Raw genomic sequence first — 21,504 nt, 5'->3', positions numbered from 1 at the left:
TAGCTTCGGAGCGGGACCTCTGGCTCTGCCTGACAGGGGTGCATTCGAGGTCATGCGGAGTGTGTTAGAGCCTGGCTCTACTCCACAGTCGGCTCCGTCCGCCCCTCCCTCTATGGTGCCTCAGGCTAAGTCGACTCACTCCCTCATCCCGGACCGCAGAGAGCCAGCTCCTCAGGAGCCCCTGTGGGATTTCATCCTCTTCCGAGGCCTCTCCTGATTTGGCAGAAGAGCCCCTCGGAAGAGGAAGTGTAAGAGGAAACACATTGACTCACCTGAGTCCATCACGCCAGACACAGATTTGGATGATTCTGAGGGTTCCCCGTTCCCCTTCTGAAGATGTCTCATTTGCAGACATTCTGGAGATCCTGAAACAGAGGGGAAATTGGCCAGCCCTCAACCCTTCGGAGGACGAATCTGTGTATCTTGAGGGTGTTGTCTCTTGTCCTTCCACCTCCTGGGTGTCCCCCTTCACCCCCTCATGCAGGTGGTTGCTAAGAAGGCATGGACGGCTCCTGATTCAGTGGACCCCACTCCCAGGAGACCCTCCAAGTTCATAACAGCTCCAGCAGACAAACAATTTTAACAAAAGGAGTTTCTGTGGATGCTATGGTGGTAGCTGCTGCCACTAAGAAGGAGCTAGCTGATCCTTCAGTACCTGTCCATCCACCTAACAAGGAATCTAGGTCCATGGATAGGTACGGGAAGCGGATGTTCTCGCCAGCGACATTTACCATGCGTCGCTGAACTACCTGTGCCATTTTACTCGCCTTCAAAGGGACTTGATCAAGGAAGCGAGTGAAATGTTAAAGGACCCTACAGCTGCGGGTTTCAAGATAAGATGAACACGCAGCTGGCTACCCTTAATTCCATAACCAACTCCTCCATGCCTTCTGTCTTACGGCTGATGGAGCGAGCAGAGCCGCAGGGACAGGTGTGGCCTTACGTAGGCATGCCTGGATGCGGCTATGCAATTTTATGGACCCCTTCAAGACGTCTTTCACGAACTCCCCGCTTGATGGATCATCTCTTTGGTCCTCAAGTGAAAGAAACCTTGACTAGGTGCGAGACTGATGGCAAGACCCTTTCTGCCGTCGGAGTCCGTTTTTCTACTCCTTCCAGGCCTTACCCCAAAGGCCAGAAAGGTGGAAAGATGTGGTTCCGTAAACAATCTCAAGGGACTTCGCCTGATGCACAGAGTCGTTTTCCCACCAGAGGCAGAGGTGGGAATAACAATGGTAGACGCCGCCCTAGGGGCAGGGGCCCGCAGAACCAGGGCAATCGGGAAGCCTTTCCTGACAAGCCCTTTCAGCATCCCTGAGGTGTTGCCCGACTGCCCATCTTCGGAGGCAGTCGGGGGAAGATTGTCACTGTACCCAGAAGCCTGGCTATCCCTGACTCAAGACAAATGGGTACAGTCCATCATTTCGAAGGCTATTCTATCCCCTTTCTTCGCTTCCAAATCAGTCAAAAATATCCCTTCCAGATGTTCCACCCGCTCAAAGGGATCTAGAAGTTTTGGTAATTTCAAAACTGCTTGCAAAAAGAGCAATTCAGCCAGTTCCAGCAGACCAGCAAGGATCCGGAATCTACTCGAGGTTCTTTTTAGTTCCAAAGAAAACAGGGGACTGGAGACCAATTTTGGATGTCAGTGTCTTGAACAAATCAGTCAAGAAAACAAGATTTCGGATGGTCACGCTGCAATCCATCCTTCCCCTTTTGGGCAAAGGAAACTGGATGTGCTCTATAGACCTTCGGGATGCGTACTATCACATAAAGATGAACAGACGCTCCAGAAGATTCCTCTGCTTCAGGCTGGGAACCAGTCATTTTCAGTTCAGGGCCCTGCCCTTTGGTCTCACCACTGCCCCCCGGGTGTTTACCAAATGCATGGCAGTGGTAGCTTCTCACCTGAGACGACAAGGATTCCAGGTGTTTCCATATTTGGACGACTGGCTCCTCACAGCTCCCACCAAGCATCTCCTTCTGATGGCCAGAGATTACACTTTTCGCTTGTCAAAAGCTGGGTATTTCAATAAATTGCGAAAAGTCTGTTTTGTCGCCTTGTCGTACTATTACCTACATAGGCGCAAATCTAGATACAATAAATATGTCTGCAAGGCTAACACATCAGAGAATATCAGACATTCACAAATTGGTATCACTCCTTCTCAACAACAACAGAATCAAAGCCAGGTTAGTTCTAAAGGTGTTGGGAATTATGGCAGCGCCATACCTCTGCTTCCATTAGCCAGATACCACATGCGGATCCTTCAGTGGATGCTTTTACTCAATGGTCATACCAGGAACTTCCAATGTCTCACACCATTATGATCACGCAAGCGTGCAAAAGCATCTCATGTGGTGGATGTCTTCCCGCAGCTCCTGTCGGAAGACCCTTTGTTCCACCTCCTCCGGTTGCTACTCTGACAACGGATGCCTCCCTGATCGGGTGGGGGCATTATCAGGGCAGGACAGTCCAGGGCACATGGCAACCAAACGAATGCCACTTGCACATAAATGTTCTGGAGATGAGAGCAGTGCTTTTAGCGTTGCAAGCCCTTCAAGACTCTCTTCCCTTGGGAACAATTGCAATCCAGACAGACAATATGTCTGTAGTGTGGTACATCAACAAACAAGGCGGAACCAGATCATACCCCTGTGTCGAGAAGCACTCAGACTGTGGCAATGGGCGATTTCTTCTCAGCGGTTTCTGATAGCAACGCACATCCCCGGAAGTCCAATCATATTGCGGACAAGTTGAGCAGAGCTATACTCATGCCTCACGAGTGGTCTCTGAAAGACTCTGTAGTGAGAGAAATTTTTCTCAAGTGGGGTCAGCCTTGCTGCGATCTTTTGCTACTCCCCAAAACAGCAAGTGCAGAGAATATTTCACTCTATTCCCTTTACCAGGCCAACCCAGCAGAGACGCCTAGTCCAAGTTTGGCCCCGGGACTTCTGTATGCATTTCCTCCTTTCCCACTAATCTCTCAAGTAATACAGAAAGCTATCGCTCAGAAGGCCTCATTGATCCTCATTGCTCCTTACTGGCCTCGACAAGTGTGGTTCCCCTTTCTACATCGCTTTCTCTTGAGCGACCGTGGAATCTGGACCTAGTTCCAGATCTTTTGATCCATCAGTCGGGTCAGTTTCATCGCTCCCTCCCCTCTCTGAACCTCACTGCTTGGTTCCTCCAGTTCCAACCTTAGCCAGGCTTCCTCAATTATCTCACTCTGTTAGAGATATATTGATAGCTTCCCATAAATCTTCCACTCGAAAGATTTATTTGAGTAAGTGGAAACGCTTCACATATTGGGCTCAAGGAAAGGACATAGATCCTTTCACTGCTTCCATCCAACTAGTCCTTGATTTTCTAGCTGAACTCTTCCATGCAGGTTCATCTCCTCTACACTTAAAGTTCAATTGGCAGCTATTTCTAACTTTCATGTGGGTATTTCTGAATCTGCCCTAATGTCCCACAAACTCTGCAAAGCCTTTTTGAAAGGAGTTTTTCTTCTCAGACCTCCTATAAGAAATCCTCCTTCTCCTTGGGACCTAAATTTAGTTCTTGCTTCTTTGATTCTTCCCCTTCGAACCTGCAGTCTCCTGTTCTTTAAAATTATTATCATGGAAAACTCTTTTTCTGGTAGCTATTACATCAGCTAGAAGAGTTTCAGAGCTTCAAGCACTCAGCTGTCGTCCTCCTTATCTTTTGTTTCATAAGGACAGAGTATCCTTACGAACTAACCCGTCCTTTTTGCCTAAAGTGGTCTCGACTTCAAATCTGAATCAAAGCATTGATCTACCAGTCTTTTTTCCAGAATACTCCAATAGGTCTGAACAAAAATTACACTGCCTGGATGTTCACCGTCAATTGAGGTACTACTTGGATAGAACTAAACAGTTCAGAAAATCTGATCAGTTGTTTGTCTCCTATGCGGAGAGCAGAAAGGGACTTTCAGTTTCAAAGGTATCATTATCCAGATGGCTAACATCATTGATTTCCCTTGTATATGAGATTAGACATCAAAAGCTGCCTGATAAACCTAAGGCTCATTCCACCAGAGCTTTGGCTACTTCTTTAGCCTTCCAAGACAGACTGCCTATTGACACCATTTGTGCAGCGGCTACTTGGGCTACTCCTCACACTTTCATTTCTCATTATAAGTTGGATTTAGCTTCTAGGCATAGAGCTAACTTTGGTTCCACTGTTCTCAGGAGTCTGTTCCGTTAGGCCACCCGGGACAAGATGCTAGGGACGCGGTCCCATCCAGCAAGAATGAAGGCGAGATAGACAACTTAACATATAGAAGTTATGTTCTTACCATAACGTTCCATGTTAGTTGTCTTCTTCTCGCCTTCTTCTTAAGCCCCACCCTCCTTCCACTGGCCTGTACAGACCTAGAGGAGTTGTGATTGTGACCTCTCTTTCTACCACCTCTTTCTTAGACATATGCTATTATGCATATTTCCTGGTTCAGGAGGTAGGTCACCCTTCTTTCTTCCTGTTGTTAGAGGTGGATTCTTTTTTACAGTTATTCTGTTACTATTATAAGCTGGGGTTAGCTTACAAACGAGATCTGAGGTAACTCTCGCCTAGCATTGTGGGATATAAGGGGAGCCTCGAGCCGGTGGAACCAACTCTCGAGCTTTTAGAGTGGCCGAGTCGGAGCCGAGGTCGGCTCCGAACCCATCCAGCAAGAAGAAGGCGAGAAGAAGACAACTAACATGGAACGTTATGGTAAGAACATAACTTCTATTTCCACTACATGTTTTTGACATTTATAAAGCATACACAGCCATTGATTGTTTATGACTTCCAGTTAATTTAGAGACGTTGGACTTGTATGCCAGGCAGTGGCTTAGAAAAGTTGATTGTGATGTTAGACAAAAATATTGCCAACACTGACCATTAGCATGAGTGTTTATTCCCTAAGGTACAGATCATCTCCTGCAGTGTTGAATGCTACTGTATTTTTTTCAAGGGGGGGTCGTTATTTTATGCGTTTACCCCTATCTGAGTAAAATATATATCCTTTGTGTTGTTCCTGGGTCGTCCCATTATATAGTTTATCTACTAGTAATCTATTGCCTTTCTATGTATTTTCCAGTATCCACACAGCTTCAAGTATCCCTTTTAATTTCTCTTATTCCATGCTCATAGTTGATTAAATATTTAAAAGTATATAAGCTTTTTAAGGTTGATGATTGTTTTCTGATGAGATGTTTCTGTTAAAGAAATGATTACTGTAACTGCTGGGTGCAAAGTACAGAGACATGCTCTTATATTTAAAGAGATATTGCTAAGGTAGAATGAATCACTAAGCAACACAGTGTAAGAATAGCATGTGTACAGTAGCGTGTCATGAAACAATCAGAAATCTGTATGTCTAGATGATATAATATGAGTGAAGTGCATTATACACATTCCCACCTTTGCTCACCCTGGTCAGTCATTTCCTAATCAATCAATAATTGCAGGACTTAGTGTTGGAATGAGCTAATGGTCCCAGTTCTAGAAGATTACTGTGTAGAGTCACGTACTGCAGCCTGACCATGTATAATGCCACTCATGACCCAAGTAACATATTGGTTCTGTTTTCTCTTGTAGATGCACATATGAGCAGTACCAGGAGACAGCTGATTGGCTGCTGGCAAATACAGAGCACCGCCCGACTGTGGCCATCATTTGTGGTTCAGGGCTGGGAGGACTGGCAGATACCCTGAAGGACCAAACCGCCTTTAATTACAGTGACATTCCCAACTTCCCACACAGCACAGGTAGGCTGCATACTGCTGTTATCACTGGTTTTATTTTACTGACTACTTCAGCGTCAAGAGACAGAAGTGTTCTTGGATGTTTGATTTGAATTAGTTACGGAATGCTTACTGAAATTCTCATTTTCTGTTATTGTTAATCATTTAAACACTATCCTTATGTTATCAGATTATTGATGCTGGCGAATAGTTAATGCTTGTTATGTTATAGTCACCTGCGGGATCATTTTGTTATTAAATACAGCTTATTTATTTAAGTGCAGGTGTTTGCAATATTGTTTTTTCCTAGCTGTATGCTGCCCTTGCAGATTTTGAAGAGTCAAAGTAGAATACACTGCATTTTCAGCAAAATGTACTGTTGTCAGCAGGCTGCCTTGATCACTTTCATGTAATGCAAAGACAAGTTCATAAAATGTGTGCAGATCATTCCAGTTTTGTGATGCATTTTGGAGCATTGCAGAGCATCTGAGAGGTAGATCTGTCCTTTTCTGACTGGCAGATGATGAGAGCCGGATTGTGTTTGACCTAGATTGCCCCCGGATCACGTTCATGCTGTACTCTGAGGTAGCTTTGCTGCTTAGACCGTTATGCATGCTTTAAAACTCCTTTACATGTTTGGAGTCAGAAGTGCTCCAAACTCTGACCACACAGCCTAGGGGTAAAAAAAAGTTCATAGATTAAAATGTGTAGTCTATGTGTATATACTTGGATCTTAGTTTCTGTGAGTAACATTGTGATATGGAAAAATTTAGTAATAGTGCAATATGTAGAAAGAGACCATCACTTGCACAAACTAACAAACACACATTGGAATGAATTTTGTACAGTCCACCATATAAATGCTGAAAACTCATTGACAGTGGGTGCTTTGACTGAATATACAAGTACAGTCCCTTGAAAGTGAAGGTGTTTTTAGACCTACATACTTGGGATATCTTGTGTGATACCTGCAGTATGTCCAGGGATATGGTTTTGCCTGCAGTCATAAAGTTGGACAGGAATCTGACAGCACATATGTCCCACTAAGACACTCCCTCTGTGCCTGATGTGCTGGGATACACACCACATACATGTATGTTATAGCTTACTGGGCAGATCTTCAGATGCACACACAGTACCTCTGTAGTCCCTTTCCTAGTGGCCTTGTCTTTGAGAGATATTGATGTGGACTGCTGTGTTGGGTGGTAACAGCGTACCTCCATAGTCCCTTCTTTAGTGGCCTTGCCTTTGACAAATATTGATGTGGACTGCTGTGATGGATTGTATCAAGAATTGCAAGTGTCTATCAGAGGATTCAGTTTGGGCTGCGCTTGTCTATGGATTTTAATGATATGAGTTGTGAGTGCATGAAAAGTGTTGATCGGCACATATCAGTGTCAAGTGCCACTTGGGCTGCTGCTGTTTTGGGAAATGGTAATATGTGGCCTGCAGGTGTCTGTAGGAGGTGGTGATGTGGCCTGCAGGTGTCTGTAGGAGGTGGTGATGTGGCCTGCAGGTGTCTGTAGGAGGTGGTGATGTGGCCTGCAGGTGTCTGTAGGAGGTGGTGATGTGGCCTGTCTGTAGGAGGTGGTGACGTGGCCTGCGGGTGTCTGTAGGAGGTGGTGATGTGGCCTGCAGGTGTCTGTAGGAGGTGGTGATGTGGCCTGTCTGTAGGAGGTGGTGACGTGGCCTGCAGGTGTCTGTAGGAGGTGGTGATGTAAGGAGTAAATAGCTGTGCCATAACTGAAGAGGTTGACCTCCATTCTGCCTTTGCAAAAATGTCCTGTTTAGCAGGGTTGACAGTGCAGCTCTAACACATAAGATTTACTGCAAATTGCAAATCCAACTGAGAAACAAAACACGAGCAATAAATACTGTGTTACTACCAAAACAATGGCAACAACAGAACAAGCGACCTAGTCATATCAGATGAACTAAATAGCAGAGACAGTTAGGGATAATGCTGGGATACATAGGCTGAGTTGGACGCATAGAAGAAGTAGTGATTATTACTCTTTTCAGGCAGATGATGACTCCTTCGCTATAAAGATACGGATTGCTTGGGCACAGTTTACTGACTGAAGATAAAAAAGGTTCTAAATCATATGAAGGGTGGTGACAGAAAATTAACTCTGAGGATGGTGGTCTCCATGGAGATAACTCCCTGGAACTTTGAAGTACTCTGGGGTAATTACCTGAGTTAAGGAGGTTGGGTTTTTTCAAAAGTAGTGTACATGACAACAAGAGGTTGCAGCTCACAGCTTGGAGGACTGCTGGAAAGCTTTATTAAGAGGTATTTGATATTTGAAACATCTTTGTTGAAGCCTACTTAGATAAAAATATAGAGCTGGTAGTCCCAGCCAGATCTAAATGTAGTACAAAATTAAAAAATAAACCCCTCTGGTGGTCCCCCAACATAAATAAACTACAGTAAAAGGACAAAACAAACTCTTTAAAGAGTACAGTAGGTAAAAGGTCACCATACAAGGGTAATATCAGAAATATGACACGAATCTTGAAAAATACTATTAGGGCTACTAAAGTAGCATCTGAAACTAAAAACGGTTACAAATCCATTTTTATCTACATTAGGAAACTGAGAAATAACACCCAACATTGCACTGAACATATTCAGATTGGTGTCATGCACTCTGGCCCAGAAGGCACTGCCAGTATTGCAAACAAATTCAGTGCAGATTTTATCCAGATATGACTATCCAAAGCCCACTTATCACTGAATCTCACAACCCCCCCCCCAATCACTAAAGGTGCATTCCAAGACGGAAAGTACTTCCTCCATAGCACCTGTCACTATACCTGACTGTTTAATAAACAGTACTAAACAAGTCCTGTCGGAGCCATTCCATAAACTCTTCAGCTTGAGTTTGGCCACAGCCATTGTCCCTAAGGATTGACAGTCAGCAGTAATGATGCCATTCCATGAAGGTGGTCTACCACTGACCGTGGGAATTATAGGCCCATCTGCCTGGTAAGTCTCATTTGCAAAGCCATAAGACATGTTATCACTGCCCTGGTAAAGTGATGATATCAAAAATCTCATCATGCCCCACCTTTAGTACTTTGGCTTTGTGAAGGGAAGATCCTGTGTAATGAATTTGGTTAACATCTTCAAAAGGGTAGCATAGACTGTTAATAGCGGTCATCTTTTTCACACTGTGTACATTGACCAGGCCAAGGCATTTGACACCATCCCTAGTGCTAGCATACTCATTAAGCTTAATGCATTACAGATAGCTCACTATGTGGTAAGATGGATATCAGATTGGCTAAAAGACAGAACCCACACAATGTGGGTGGTACGTGCCTCATTACAGAATGTGAAGATGACCAGTGCTACCCTGCAAGGTTCAGTGCTGGAACCTCTTTCGTTTGGCATTTACTTTTGTGATCATCAAACCAAGTACCAAGACCACTGACTAACCAAGTTTGCAGACTGCTCTAAAGTTGAAGTCATTGTCAGGACTCGCTGTGATGCCCAAACCATTCAGCTGGAACATCTTGTTAATAATTGGTATACTAAAAGTGGTCTTGAGTTAAATGCAAAAAAAGTGCAATGTTGTGAAATTTGGTAGACACCCTCTACCCAGACAATACCCCACATCAAAATGAGAATGTTAGGGACCTTGGAACTTGGTCTGATCTTTCCCTCTCCTTTGATCATGATGTACTGACGGTAGTTAGGAAGTCTTTCTGTATAAAACAGCTAATTGTCAAAGAAATATCGTCACGATCCAAAGAGGTCAGCAACCCTTTATACTCAAATATTGATTAGGCCAATAATTGTGTACCTCATTAGACACATCAGAGGTTCCTAAATAAGAAAATCACTGATTAAAAAAAAGTAATGTACCTGAAACCGCTGGAAGCACTGTCCCTTTATTCAGAATCTTATAGACTCCTTAGGGGAGCTCTGTACCTTGCCTTTATAGACTCCTTAGGGGAGCTCTGTACCTTGCCTTTATAGACTCCTTAGGGGAGCTCTGTACCTTGCCTTTCATGCCCCAGCGCACCTGGATCTCTTGTATCTGCTTAACTCAAGTTAGTTCCACCAAAACGTAATCTAAATCTTCCCCAGCAGATAAATTAAAATACTGATACAGCCCACCCTACACAGAATAGACTTCCCCTTCAAATTAAGCAGGGTCAGACCTGGCTGATTAGATGAGTGTTTAAAAATTTACCCCAGGTTTGGCTACTGTAGCTCTCCTAGGGAGAATTAAAGCTGGGTGCTGGCAAGGAGGAAATGGTTGCAAGACCGAATGTAGACATGCTTGACCTACACTGAAGAGTGTTGTGGGGGCGTTGATGAGAACTGGACTTTGTGTTGAAAGGATCTAAAGCTAATCATTGTGTAGGGAACTGGATCCAATAGGATCCAATAACTCTTCCCTTACAGTATTTCCACACCTTTTTTCTTATCTGTGTTGATAATGCTTGTCTGCCAACTCTTTTACTCCATTATGTGTGTATATTTTATCATAATCTGTATATTTTACAGTCCTGTAAAATCATTCGAGTCCATTAGGCATCCGTATCACCTGTTTTGTTTTCAGTGCTGATTTTTGTGTGTGTGTGTGTGTGTGTGTGTGTGTGTGTGTGTGTGTATTCATATATGAGCATGTGCATTTATGTGCATATACTTTGTGTGTGTGATGTCATTCCCACACTAAAACTGCTACACTAACATGGTCATTTTGTGTCACAGTTCCAGGCCATGCTGGTCGCCTAGTTTTTGGAAAGTTAAATGGAAAGTCATGTGTGTGCATGCAAGGCCGTTTTCACTTCTATGAAGGATATCCACTATGGAAGGTAAGCAATGTCTAATGAAAGAAACTTTAGCTATAAATTATTTTCTTGTTCCTAACTGATTTGTCAGTTACTTACTTTATCTTATCAGATTCTATTCACATTAGTATGCAAGACATGAAATATCCTATAGTTTTTTTTTTTTACCTGGTCCAGAACTGTGTCCTTTAAAATATAAGTAAGTCAGACCCAGTGGTTTTAAAATCATGTTGACAAAAGAAACTGCGGAGGAATCATTTACTCACAGCCCACACTGGATGTCAAAGCAGTGATATAAAGGATTTTGTACAGTCTGGATTGGCTAAGTAAACTGAACTGCAACAACCTTGGTATTAGTTATAATAGTGAGAAGGAATAGGGGGCTCCCTGTAAGGAAGGTGTGCAATGTTTGTTCCCTGCTTAAAAGAAATTTAAACAGTTTGATTGAAACTTCCTTTCTGTCCGCTGCTCCATATTGGTTTTTCATGGGTCGAGGCAGTCACATGGAGTTGTTTCACTTCTTGTCTGAGCTGTTTTAGTACCCAGTAAGGCATACTTACTTTTAATTTTCAATGAAATTGTAAAACTGCATGGCTCTTTTAGTATAGATTCTGTTTGATCATCAAGGAATGAAATGAAATAAGAACCTGTGCATTTGTTGCAGAATTCAGATTAGTCACCGGAACACATTCACCTAAAAATCCAAAAGGCCAGCTTTCAGGCAGCAAAAACTGTTGTGCCTTTGTCTTAAAAATACATTCTGCTGTATAGGGGTTTCTGTGAAGAGAAAAATTCTTCACTAGACATCTTGGCTAGATTATTGTCACAGCAGGAAGCAATATTTGCAACTAAAAAGGATTGGGGTGGATGTTGCCCCAACTTTAAGAAACTATGTTTTCTTTTGAGAGTGACATCTGTGGCAAGACATAGCTGAACCGAAAAAGAAGAATTCGGGAGTCATAGAAGAGTATAAGAAATGTGTTAAGTCTGTTTTCTTCTTTAACTGCAACCTGCTGTGCCCTATTTGTAAAGCTAATAGGGTCACTTTTAAAGGAAGCTTATACTGATGAAGGTAAAGTGGTGCCTTTTTTAACTTAAATTTGTATTTTTCTTTTCTTCATCTAGGTCACATTTCCTATTCGTATCTTTCGACTGATTGGGGTTGAGACCCTGATAGTAACTAATGCTGCAGGTGGTCTGAACAGAGACTTCAAAGTGGGCGACATTATGGTAATCAAAGACCACATCAACATGCCAGGCCTGGCAGGGAATAACCCACTTTGTGGGCCAAATGAAAGCAGGTTAATATGAACAGTTCTGACTTGTGTTTAATTACTGCGAAAGAATGTGAAATTTAAATTTTCATTCATTGAAATTCCATAGGTTCATAAATTAGTACTAGGCTAACTACTCTTGCGAGCCATTTTAAGCTTAGCCAGTTATCCCTTGTGAGACTCAAACCTTGCACCTTGTATTTGTAAGGCAAACACCTGAACCATTAGGCCAACCTCCCAACAAAATGTTGCTTAATAGGTTCACAGATTAGATAAAAGATAATTAGGTGCATAGTGGCACATCTCACAATGATGTAAAGTCTCCGTTCTGACTAGGCGTCAGTGCTTGAAGACTGTATATTTAATCATATAAGTGCACAGTCTTAATGCTTTTCTTAAAGAGGTGGGGGAAGTTCAGCCTACCAGTACAGGTTCATTAATAACTTTGCATTTATTCAGATTTATGTACTTGAAACTGTGCATTTTACACATGAAAATATACTAGTGTATATACAGTAAAGTTGTGTGTGTGTGTGTGTGTGTGTGTGTGTGTGTGTGTGTGTGTGTGTGTGTGTGTGTGTGTGTGTGTGTGTGTGTAGAGAGTTAGAGAGAGGAGTCCTGCATTTGGTCTAAATTATCCTTGCTTACCATCTGTTTAATCAACCACATTTAGTTGACTAAACAGTCGGTCAGCAGGGGTGCGAGACTGCACAGTTCACAGGATTTTAGGGAGTATGCTCATTCTCTTATGCTGTGTGATCTCTGAGTCCATATGTATTATTTGTTGATTTATTAATTGCATAAACTGAGGTTCTTGGCACATGTGTGATAGTCAGTCGATGTATGTGTTACTCGACAAAAGTGTGTGTACATACACACACACACACACACACACACACATTTTACCAACAACTGAAATGCCTGAAAATTAAAACATTGCAAAAGAAAACAAATTCATTTTGCTATCTACAAACCATACCACCTCTACCACACCATTCAAACCAGATTTGTCTGAACTGCGTTCAGTTAGGGTTTGGGGCATAGTTCAGGTTATTACACTTATCAGTACACAAGACAAATCTCAGACACACACACATACAGTACTAAATCTAAGTGTCAGTGTCGCTTCGACATCCCTTAATTCCTATGCCTATTTCATCCCAGTGTAGAAATTGCTGACCCTTTTGCCACACAATCATTAGATGACATTGTTTCTCTTTAGGTACAATTGATGACCCTTTTGCCACACAATCATTAGATGACATTGTTTCTCTTTAGGTACAATTGATGACCCTTTTGCCACACAGTCATTAGATGACATCGTTTCTCTTTAGGTACAATTGCTGACCCTTTTGCCACACAATCATTAGATGACATTGTTTCTCTTTAGGTACAATTGCTGACCCTTTTGCCACACAATCATTAGATGACATTGTTTCTCTTTAGGTACAATTGCTGACCCTTTTGCCACACAATCATTAGATGACATTGTTTCTCTTTAGGTACTTTCTGGTTTGACTCTGCTGTTTATTATGCTGCACATACTGGTGTTTTTAGTGAAGTTATTTTTTTTTTCTTTCTCCCATCTTTTCCTAGATTTGGCGAACGATTCCCTTGCATGTCTGATGCCTATGACCGTGATCTCAGGAAAATGGCACTGGATCTTGGAAATGAACTTGGTTTCTCCAGTGTCCTTCATGAAGGCATCTACTGTGGGGTGGGTGGCCCCTCCTTTGAGACCATTGCCGAATGCCGTATGCTGAGTGCTATGGGTGGTGACACAGTAGGTAAGATTCCCTTTGTTCTTCTCTTCTAACACTTCAAAAGAAATCTGGAGCATACCAGTGACTAGATTTCCAGAAATTTAAACCTACTGTCATTTTCTTAACTTTGAAATATCTTACTTTTCATTGCACTGCACGCTGTTTTAGTATTGTTAAGTATCTTGTTTGTAGAAACATGGATTTAATCCATTGGAAGCATTTTGGACTGAAAATATAAGTCTGCATTAGTGGAGCAACAGCAAATATATGTGAACTTGTGAGTCATTGAAAGATATAAAATAAAACTTATTTTGCTTATGTGGAGAGGACAGTTCATTGCTAAACTCTTAGCTGGAAGCACAAAATTGTGCAGGTAGAAGCCCTTTTTAGCACCATTCCCGGTCAGGAGAAATATTCATGCAGTGCATATGTAGTAAACTCTTTCTTCATCCCCAAGAGGCTACACCAGGGGCATTAGAAGCTTGCAGCTACAGCTGAGTATGGACTTCCCCTCAAGGGACTGTGTGGTATTTTTCATGGTTTACATTTCTGTGCTTTCCCATTAAGCCCCACAAATCATTAATCGGCTGACCCTTCCACTGTCAGCAGCCACTGCCTGAAGAAACTGAGCATTTCAGTATGTTGGAGGGCAGTGACCACTGAGATGATGCAAGTATGTGAATATGTCATATGAAAAGGGTATAACAGCTGTTATCACTAGAGATCAGAAAAACATTGTGGGATATCATGTAGGTGCACAAGATCAGAGAACGAAGCAGTGAGGGATATCATGTAGGTGCACAAGATCAGGGAAAGAAACAGTGAGGGATATCATGTAGGTGCACAAGATCAGGGAAAGAAACAGTGAGGGATATCATGTAGGTCCACAAGATCAGGGAAAGAAACAGTGAGGGATATCATGTAGGTGCACAAGATCAGGGAAAGAAACAGTGAGGGATATCATGTAGGTGCACAAGATCAGGGAAAGAAACAGTGAGGGATATCATGTAGGTGCACAAGATCAGGGAAAGAAACAGTGAGATATCGTGTAGGTGCACAAGATCAGGGAAAAAAACAGTGAGGGATATCATGTAGGTGCACAAGATCAGAGAACGAAGCAGTGAGGGATATCATGTAGGTGCACAAGATCAGGGAAAGAAACAGTGAGGGATATCATGTAGGTGCACAAGATCAGGGAAAGAAACAGTGAGGGATATCATGTAGGTCCACAAGATCAGGGAAAGAAACAGTGAGGGATATCATGTAGGTGCACAAGATCAGGGAAAGAAACAGTGAGGGATATCATGTAGGTGCACAAGATCAGGGAAAGAAACAGTGAGGGATATCATGTAGGTGCACAAGATCAGGGAAAGAAACAGTGAGGGATATCATGTAGGTGCACAAGATCAGGGAAAGAAACAGTGAGATATCGTGTAGGTGCACAAGATCAGGGAAAAAAACAGTGAGGGATATCATGTAGGTGCACAAGATCAGAGAACGAAGCAGTGAGGGATATCATGTAGGTGCACAAGATCAGGGAAAGAAACAGTGAGGGATATCATGTAGGTGCACAAGATCAGGGAAAGAAACAGTGAGGGATATCATGTAGGTGCACAAGATCAGGGAAAAAAACAGTGAGGGATATCATGTAGGTGCACAAGATCAGGGAAAGAAACAGTGAGGGATATCATGTAGGTGCACAAGATCAGAGAAAGAAACGGTGAGGGATATCATGTAGGTGCACAAGATCAGGGAAAGAAACCGTGAGGGATATCATGTAGGTGCACAAGATCAGAGAACGAAGCGGTGAGGGATATCATGTAGGTGCACAAGATCAGGGAAAGAAACAGTGAGGGATATCATGTAGGTGCACAAGATCAGGGAAAGAAACAGTGAGGGATATCATGTAGGTGCACAAGATCAGGGAAAGAAACAGTGAGGGATATCATGTAGGTGCACAAGATCAGGGAAAGAAACAGTGAGGGATATCATGTAGGTGCACAAGATCAGGGAAAGAAACAGTGATGGATATCATGTAGGTGCACAAGATCAGGGAAAGAAAGAGTGAGGGTTATCATGCACGTGCACAAGATCAGAGAACGAAGCAGTGAGGGATATCATGTAGGTGTACAAGATCACATGAAGAAATGGTAAGGTATTATTGAGGTGCACAAGATCACGTGAAGATACAGTGGGAAATAACATACATGAACACAAGATTCATGAAGAAACCATTCATAGGCAAGTACTAGGCTAGCTGGCCCTTGTGGGCCATGTTAAGCCCTTGCCAATTTCCCTTTTAAAGGTATGAATCAAACCTTGCACCTTGTGTGCGGGAGATAAACACTTTAACCATTTTACCAACCCCCCAACTCTTATTCAACTTCCCCACACAGTGATTGATATCCTGTAGGTGTACACGATCACATGAAGAAACAGTGGAGGTATCACACAGGTTCACGAGATCCCAATAAGATATAATGCAAAATATAATTTATGTGCACAGAATCCCATGAAGAAAGATGGGGAGATATAGTGCAAGTGTACAAGATCACATGAAGAAACCATGGGAAGTGTCATGTAGATGCCTATGATCATGTAGATGCATATGATCGTGTAAGGAAAGGTAGGAGGTTTCATGTAGATGTACATGGTCGTGTAAAGAAAAGGTATGAAGTTTCATGTAGATGTACATGGTCCTGTAAAGAAAAGGTATGAAGTTTCATGTAGATGCACATACCCGTGTAAAGAAAAGGTATGAAGTTTATGTAGATGCACATGGTCGTGTAAAGAAAAGTTATGAAGTTTCATGTAGATGCACATGGTCGTGTAAATAAAAGGTATGAAGTTTCATGTAGATGCACATGGTCATGTAGAGAAAAGGTAGGAGGTCTCATGTAGATGCACGTGATGAAGCTGGAGAAATGTGAATGCGTCACTCTAAAAACAAGGACTAGGGAGGAGGATTAGACCCCTCCGCTGTTCCCTGCATTTATGACAGTACTTCGCAAAGAGGGTTACAGATCCAGGGAACTTAAGCATAGAGAAGAAATTCACAGAGAAGTTCAGTAGTGTATGTGATAAGGGGGTGGAGGACTGAGAAGAATGTAAAGTACTTTTCTAAAGTCTTAAGTAGTTCACTAATTGACTCTTTCTGCTATTAATTAATGCAATGTAATGACTGGCATTATAGTATGTGAGCTGCACAAGTTCAAGTGTGTGTGTGTGTGTGTGTGTGTGTGTGTGTGTGTGTGTGTGTGTGTGTGTGTGTGTGTGTGTGTCTGTGTGTGATATGACTTGCTTTGGGGGGGTCACAAACATACAAATAGGATGTAGTAGGAGTGTATTTTGTTCTATGTATGTACTTTGATGTGTTTGCATCCACCTTTGGATTAATTTCATTGCCTTGCACCTACTGAATGCTAAGATAGGCTTTGGCTTCCCAGCACCCCGGAACTGGAGTAAGTGGGTAATTGGAGAATGAATGAATGAACTTTCAATTTGAATATAATGTTTGCGTAATACCATGCAAACACAGAACTAACTGATACAAGGTGATTAATCAGATCTGCATGGCAGTTGCAACTTAAAACAATACGGTAAAGGTGTGTAAGGTGAAGCAGGCAGAATTTGATGGTGTTGATGGTGGCTCAGGGCCAAAAGTGTATTCTTCACAGAGTGTATGGTGAATGTAAACAGCAGCAGTCCTGAGAAGGCAGTGAGTTCATAGTCTGAAAACTGATGTGAGGAGACATACAGGACAGCTCTGGAGGACATATTGGATACCCTTTGGCTGCTTGGGAACATCTTACGTGTTCGCTAGGGTTATAAAGGTACTAGGTGGAACCAGTGACTCCAGTCTGAGTCTCTATTCCTAATTTGTGAACCATTCCATATTTTTCTTTCCATTTGTGATTGTTGTGATGGTTTCCTTTTCACTGATCTCTTATTCGTATTTCTTTCATTCTTTTTCAGGCATGAGTACAGTGCAGGAGGTGATTGTAGCACGTCATTGTGGCCTGCGTGTCTTTGCCCTTTCTCTTGTTACCAACAAAGTGGTGATGGACTATGACAGTGAGGAGCGAGCCAACCACGAGGAGGTACTTGAAACTGGAAAGCGGGCTGCCAAAATCCTGGAGAAGCTGGTGTCCAATATGTTGGCAAAAATTGAGGGCAACAACAATATCTGTTGAAAGGACACTTAACAGACAGTAATACCAGCATGAGCTTTGAAATTACAGTGGGAAGGGTCAAGTCCTGACTTCTAGGTCACTAGCCTTGCACTTCTATTTGCCCTTTATAGGGTGCTTTTTCTGTTCATGCAAGTGTTAAAAATGCTATATATTTACTGGACTAAGAAGGAGCGGATGTGTTTGTTTCTGATTACTGATATGCACATGAGTACGACATTCCTTACATTTGATATTAGAAAGGCATTCATTTTAACCTTGATTTTTTGATGTCTGAACACAAATGATTCTTGTTTACATTTACCAAACACTTTTCTTCGATGGCCTGCAAATTAAGTCAGCTGGTTCTCTGTCTTAATTACTTTCCTCCAGTGACATAAAGCACAGTTAACATCATTCATGTTTGAGAACATGAAAACCATAGCCTGTATTGTTACAGCATAATAGCAAAACTTTTGCTTAACAAGAGAAACAAATCAGTAACATAAAAAAATACTATTTTCAGCTTGCTTTTTGCCAAAACAAGTAGTCACATTTTTTTGTGTTGGGGACCAGTATAAGGTATGAGGAGTGAAGAACTTGGGGGCAGTACCAGTCTGTGTAACTGGGATTCCATGTATCCGTTTTCATGCAGTTTGAGTGATAGGAATATATAGTGTAACATCCTTGCTTATGTAATTGAGTATGCATTTATGGCCATTCCTGTGGAAGCTGTGCATTCCACACTTAGCATTCAGATGTGTACTTCCTCTGTGCAGTGACCATACCTCTCAACTGTATAGATTTTTGCAGAATGTCCAGATTTCTGCCTCATATCTTTGGTCTGTTTCTCATAAAATTATGGTTTTCTAGCAAACCACTGAGGGTTGAAGTGAGAAAACGAGAGACATTTGTGTTTCAAACTTCATACCCTTGAGAAAATTCATGCTGATGCAAAACCTATTATTCTGTCAACTTTCTAAGTTTATAGGAGCGATATTTAAAAAGTGCCACCATTTTTATGGCTTTGTCCAGATTTTTTTGCTCTGAGGTTGAAAGGTATGCACTGCACTCCATTTTCAGGAAGGCATCAACGTCCACCTGAATTGACAGTTGTGTTTTCCTCATCAGTTCTGGTTCATCTTCCTGTGGTTTTAGCCTTATTTTGTCTCAGCAATAAACCCGATTATTAGTATAACAAATACAAGGACAGAGGATTCGACCACAGCGGAATCACCAGAGCCCATATAAGACTGACTACTTAGATCTTTTTGAAATGTTAAAGGATTTCTCATTTATCTCCGAGGATCATCAGTCTTCAGAGTGATTTATATTAAAGTGGGTATGCAAAGGATTGCTTCATTTATTGAGGTGGGGGGCAGGCTTACCATCTACATAAAATATTCTGTTTCATTTTTACTGTAAGTATCTTATTGAGTCAGTTAATCTTGAGCAAACTAGCTCTGACAAACAGGTCTCCTGCAAATTGAACAATATCCCACAATATACACAAAGATCAACACGGGATATATGAGATAATCTGCACAGATGTAGTATAAATATCTGGGGAGACATATTTTGTCTTTCTTGTTTAAGCACTGCAAAGCCCCAATTTCTAGGCAGAGATAAGGGGTATATGTGTTTAATTTTATTACGTCTAGAGTGAGAAAATTATCCCACACATCCTGTGGTAACATGTGTGTGTCTTGTGTCATACCATATAAAAATGATTTCTTACTGAGACAGTATAAGGTTACTTGGCAGGATGAGGCAGATGTATAGAAGAAAACTGACATGCCAGGTCAGCCTGGTATAGATGGTCTGTCTTGAACGTACAGTGCAGGAAGCTTTGTGGACAAGTAATGCTGTGTTAATGCATTGCTTCTGTCTTCTTTGCTTGCTACATAAAAAAATATTTTGAACCATTATCAGTCAGACGTCAGGATGTGTCACTCATTCCTTTACGTGGATAACTGTATCGTTCCCTCAGTGCACTTTGGGTAGGGGACTCCTGATCCTGTTACCAGTACTCGTGTAGTCAGAGGATCACTGATATATTTAACTCCATGCAGGTTATAATATGCATCTTTGATTACTTATTTTGATAACGGTTGTACAGAAGCTCAGTAATGTATAGCAGTTTTATGCACTTATCTGTACTGTTTTATTATATTTTTAATTTTATAGAATATGTGTATGGTTTCATTTTTATTTGCTGAAGTTGTACTGTAGTCTGTGTTTTTTTTTTTTTTTTTTTTTTTTTTAATTATTTGCACATGAGATGAAGTGCAGGGGTGAAGAGTATACATGCACTGTAAAAAGTTACCTTCATGTACTAACAATTTAGCACACACTTGTATGACAATAGTTTGTATTGCTGCTTACACTTAAAATTTTGTTGTCATACTTTGTATGACTTTAACCAAAATTAACAGAGATTACAAATGGTGTCCGGTATTTTAGCAGTATACCTATACAAAATCCTTTTGCTTGTATTCATAAACTTACTGTAACAGGGGAAACCAGTTTTCATTAACAGAAATTCTCATATCATACATTTTTGAGCAGTGTGGTTCAAAACTGCAGTTTAACCATTCCCACATAGTGGCAAACAGAAAATGTGCACAACCCAAGTACTTTCCTTTATCCAGAACATGGCAGATCAGAATTAATTAGCTTATTTATTTTGGAGGGGTTAGAAGATGCAGGGTGCTAACTGTATTATCACTTGTGTATTCAGTCTGTTTGCAGCTTTGTTCCAGACCTGTTGTGCTGAGACTTATAACTTCCCTTTAAAAAGATTTATAACTGTTAGGAAAAAACTGTACTGAGATTCTGGATGTGAGATGCATTGTATTAACCAATATGTCTTAATCTGCATGGGGGCTGCCATTGTAGCTGACCTGCATTTGTCTTCATTCCATATGAGTTAGATGGGGTAGAAAGTGTTGGTATTGGGCACATTTACTGATTATTAAAGTGGCATGATGGCATGTTATCATCCAGCAGCTAAACTGTGATGAGGTAGCAGTCACTTTGGAGCCAGATGTACATGGTTACTTTCAGTCAAAAAACTTCCTGAGGTTCCCACTTTCAGCTGAGGTAGGTGAGTAATACACACATATTTCAGAACTGCCCAGTGACTGTTACTTCGTCCATATGTGTTTGTGTTGCATTCCTAGTCGAAAATTCCAGTACTGTCTGCAGGATCCCTGTGATTCCGTGAAGCTAAACTGTTTTGTGAATTTTATTTTTTTTTTTTTGCCTTCTAAGGTACTAATGCAGTGAAGCACTTTTGATGTGTATAGAAAGACCAAAAATGTAAATCTTAATTATTTAGTTTATTTATGCATCTTTACTTTTCACCACCCAGTATAGTAACAACTTTGGAGAATGAAAGGTTTTATATTTTTAAAAAGCTTGTATTTAAAAATTCGCTATAAATTAATATATTTAAGGTTAATGGTATATCTGTAGCTAAAAAATAAAAAAGTTAAACAATGTGATCAGTCTTTGTTTTTCATTTCTTCATTGTTCACAGTTTAAGTTGCTGTACCTGGCTCCCTTATGAGATAAGGAATGTTTAAATCAAATATGCCTTGTGTTTTGTGGAATTTAAATTTCAGGGTTTAGATAGATATTATCACTGTACACGGCGGCAAAGAGGTGGTGTGATCACTAGTGGGACAACGCCACATTGAAATCATTTTGTGATTGAGATTTACCCATCCGATGCTT

The 21,504-nt window shown here is 41.5% G+C and overlaps 1 protein-coding gene across 2 annotated transcripts in view; it reads left to right on the top strand.

Moving 5' to 3' along the window:
* The window catches only part of LOC122790696 (purine nucleoside phosphorylase), a 759,528-nt gene extending 738,256 nt beyond the window's left edge, over positions 1-21,272 (top strand). For both annotated transcript variants that reach the window (XM_044058237.1, XM_044058239.1), the window contains 5 exons: positions 5,609-5,778; positions 10,481-10,584; positions 11,686-11,861; positions 13,431-13,621; positions 17,573-21,272. In XM_044058237.1, coding sequence (XP_043914172.1) covers positions 5,609-5,778; positions 10,481-10,584; positions 11,686-11,861; positions 13,431-13,621; positions 17,573-17,790 — 859 coding nt within the window. In that variant the 3' untranslated portion in view covers positions 17,791-21,272. The remainder of the gene's footprint in view (positions 1-5,608; positions 5,779-10,480; positions 10,585-11,685; positions 11,862-13,430; positions 13,622-17,572) is intronic.
* Positions 21,273-21,504: the final 232 nt, after the last annotated feature.

The sequence above is a fragment of the Protopterus annectens genome, chromosome 16.part0 (genome assembly GCF_019279795.1).
Source record: "Protopterus annectens isolate FY-2018-M chromosome 16.part0, PAN1.0, whole genome shotgun sequence".
Lineage (NCBI taxonomy): Eukaryota > Metazoa > Chordata > Ceratodontiformes > Protopteridae > Protopterus > Protopterus annectens.
Note: the sequence above shows the minus strand (reverse complement) of the source record. Positions and strands in the feature narration are given on the sequence as shown.